Source organism: Brugia malayi (assembly GCF_000002995.4).
Source record: "Brugia malayi strain FR3 genome assembly, contig: Bm_112, whole genome shotgun sequence".
NCBI lineage: Eukaryota > Metazoa > Nematoda > Chromadorea > Rhabditida > Onchocercidae > Brugia > Brugia malayi.
In genome coordinates, this window is record NW_025062369.1 from 7,597 (window position 1) to 11,508 (window position 3,912).

The 3,912-nt window shown below is 33.2% G+C and overlaps 1 protein-coding gene across 1 annotated transcript; it reads right to left on the bottom strand.

The window, feature by feature from the left end:
- Positions 1–342: 342 nt before the first annotated feature.
- Bm17248 (Uncharacterized protein) lies at positions 343–3,616 on the bottom strand (the record flags this gene model as incomplete). The annotated part of the gene is made up of 5 exons (XM_043083049.1): positions 343–380; positions 772–1,038; positions 1,267–1,533; positions 2,642–2,884; positions 3,079–3,616. The coding sequence occupies 5 exons, from the start codon at positions 3,614–3,616 to the stop codon at positions 343–345; spliced, it is 1,353 nt and encodes a 450-aa protein (XP_042938983.1).
- Between the last annotated feature and the right edge of the window lie 296 nt (positions 3,617–3,912).

A 3,912-nucleotide genomic window follows, 5' to 3' on the forward strand; every position in this document is an offset into this window, starting at 1 on the left:
TTTCTTATAATTTTCATATATATAGGAAAAAAAACCATTTCTTTGCTTAAAACCACTTCGTGATGCCAATTTTTGTTATAAATTTTTAGCTTCTCATTTATGATGCTTTTTCATGTTGGTTTTTTGCATAACAAATCGTTTATTTCAGTTGTGAACGCATTTTGTACATTTAAATGCTTGCCCCCGAATTTTATTGCCAATTAGTACATTTATGCATTTCTGTGATATTCATGGAATAATAAATAGAGAAGAAATATTTAAAAAATGCAATGGTAAAATGAAATCATTAATCGGTCGCTACAATCTGATGCCTCGAAAACGTCCGATTGTTACGCTCTTTTTTCATGCATGCGAAGAATGCTCAGATTTTGTCTCGTTTTCTAGAATGAAAATTTTTAATTTTATAACGCCAAAAAAAAATTATTGCAGTTTGTCGTAGTTTGGCTTTGTGGATAGAATAATATGCTTTTCCGCATACGTTCCACGAATTAGGAAAATAAAGCAATTTGATTAAGAGTGAAAGGATATTTTCAATGTTTGTTGATGTTTGTATATTGAAGCGCCATTGTCACTACTGTCAACACATTTTTAAGCAATTGATTCTTAGGTCGTGTGTAGTAGTACTGAGTGCAAAAAAAAATATATAGCATCTTAATGAGTGTGTCTAATGAATTTTGTATTGTCACTCAACGGTCACAAATCTTTCATAACACATTTCACACCTACTCTATTTTAAGGTGACATAAGTTTTGTTAACTTTGGAAAACTAACGAGGAGCTCTGGAGCACACTTTCTTGTGAGACTTCAGTACATCCATACGGTAAAAGAATTTGCCACAACCCTCGCACTGAGGATGAGGTTTATGTGTCTTCTTGTGACTGTGAAATGATGATTCATGGTGGAATGTCCGCCCACAACTGGGCACTTTGCATTCATAGATGAAAGGTCCATTGTGTGTTTCTTTATGCTTTATATTATCGTTGTAACTTTTCGAGATCACAGCACATCCAGGATAATGGCATTTATAACCTTGTCTATCTAAAAAAATTGACATTTGTTTTTGTAATTAGCATTCCAGTATGATTTTCAAATAATTTAGATCACAAAAAGATGCTTAATTATCTTGGTGTATAGCTACAACAAAAAATGTAATTGAGATTTTTCTGTTGTATTGTCACTCAGCGATCACGGATGTTTCATAACACATTTCAATTTTATTTCAGGCTAATATGTGTGCTCAAAAGTTTGCTAAATTTGCAAACTAACGAAATTTTGTTGGGCAGAGCTTCTTATGTCTTTGTAGTCCATACATGGTGCTGAAGAATTTTCCGCAGCACTTGCATTGATGATGAGGTTCATGCGTTTGCTTGTGATTGCAAAATGATGATTCATGCTGGAATATTCGCTCGCAACCGGGCACTCTGCATTCATAGATGAAGGGTTGACCATGTGTTTTCCTATGTGCTACATATTCACTGTAATTTTTTGTTACCATAGTACATCCGGGATAAAGGCATTCGTAGCTTTGTTCGCCTAAAAAAATCTTATGATATTGGTTTTTGCAGTTATTAATCCATGTGAAAAATAACCATAAAAATGTCAGTGCATAAAATAATCTTACCATATCTCATTTCAAATTACTTAAATTATAAAAATCTGCTTATTTATCTTCTGATATATTTGAAACAAAACTTTTGGTATTACTTTTTACTTTTGATGCTACTTCTAATGGAAAGACCTCATACAACAAATGATTGTGAATTTTCTGTTGTGGCGAAATTAGGTTTAGTTTTCGTCATTCTTTGTACTCCCGACTTCAAGTAATCGAGTAATGGACAAGTGATTAGTCTGTCGCGATATTAAAACATCAGTTGCTACGATATGCTGACTGCCTGCCACAGGACTTTTGTTATATATAAAAGAAACTGAGGTTAGAAAAATGTCGCAGCATTTTCTGAATTGTATATTGCTACACCATGGTCACCGATGTTTTGAAATATATTTCCACATCCATTATATTTTAAATTGAACGTTTTTAAATATTGTTTTTCAAAAAAAAAGTTTTTTTCGAATTTAAAAAAAAAAATTTGTTATACTAACGAGGTGGTGTGCCACAGTGCTTGTTGTGTCTTTGTAGTATACTCTTTCTACTAAAGAGTTTGCCGCAGTTTTTGCATTGATGCTTAGGTTGATGTGTATGTATGTGACAACAAAATGATGATTCATGGTCGAATGTCCGCCCACAACTGGGCACTTTGCATTCATAGATGAAGGGCTGACCGTGAGATTTCTTATGTGTTATATATTCTTTGTAATTTTTTGTGATCACAGTACAGCCGGGATAATGACAAATATACTTTTTGTTATCTGAAAAATCCATGTCAAAAAATGTATTTTTGCAATTAATAAATCTATTACACCATTTTGTAGTTAAGTAATGTGAAAATCACAAAAATGTCAGTGCCATAAAAAAAAGTATCATATTGCATTTTGAATAACTTAGATAGAAAGTTTATTTATCTTCTCACATATATAAAGTAAAAACCATACTTTTAATGTCGCTTCATCAATTTCATGCTGCTGATGAAAATAAAGAACTATAAAAGATAGAGCGAGAAATCGTTATGTAATTTGTCATTACCTGTTTCTGATCGTTCATTGGTATTTTCCCTGTAGTCGGGGACAATCAAGTGATCCGAGAAGTGCTTATTGCCCATGTTATTCTGTTCAGCATTTCCGTGTTGATCGGATGTGTCATCTGGGGAAAGAATAAGTTGGTGAAAATAGATCGGAACCGCATTTTGTTGTGAACCAGGTAAGTGCATATATGTAATAATGTCATCTGTGTCGACATTAAGTGGCGAAGAAGTTCCACTTTGAGTATCTAAATAACTTAGATTTCAATATCTTAGGTACTAAGCATTTGTCTATATCATCATCTCACATATTTGAAGTAAAAATTATACTTTTAAGTTACTTCTGGAATTTCGATCGATAATTGTAGATTTTTTGTTTTAGTGAGATAGATATGTTTAATTTTATGGATTGGATGAAAGTAAAAATGCAATTTGCCATTACTTGTTTCTGATCCTTCATTTTCCCTGTAGTCGCGGACAATCAAGTTATCCGAGAAGTGTTTCTTGCCCATGTTATTCTGTTCAGCATTTCCGTGTTGATCGGTTGTGTCATCTGGGGAAAGAGTAAGTTGGTGAAAATAGATCGGATTAGCATCTCTCCACACATTCCTATTTGAATCTGTATATGAACCAAGTAATGAGCCCAAATTAGTGTGGCCCAACAAACCATGGCTGTTTGAAAAGCCAGGATGAGGAGCATTTGTGATCTCGGGTATCGATTCTTTGCTACTTATATCCTCAATTTCACTCAACTGATCGAAATCAATCAACTGCGAAGGATCGGATGGAAATTCTGAGCCAAACAATGGCTCAAAATTGTTGTAATCAAAGCTGTCTGAGATATCAGAATAAGTATTATTTGTAACAATTTTATCAGCAGCACCAAAATTAGGTAGATGGGAAGTTTCATTTTTATTAGAAGCGATGCAAAGCAGAAGATTGAACCAGATGATTGGTGTTATAGATACAGTGAAGAACATGATGGGACAGAATTTTATGAAATGACAGAAATATTCAAATGAAAGCTTTTTATTTCAATTAAAGATCAAAGGTTCAAACAGTTTTTAATCTGCCTGTTGTTTATCGTTTTTTTTTTTTTTTTTCTTTTACATTTTCGTTTTTCTCTCGCCCAACTGGTAGTTTATGAATGCTCTTTTGAATCCGAAAGGATTACTTAGGAAGGATATTGTTCCATCATTTCAGTAATACGACGTGAGGAATGAGATTCTAATCATTTTCGATTTAATGGGTTCATTTAATAAAGTCGCATCCACAC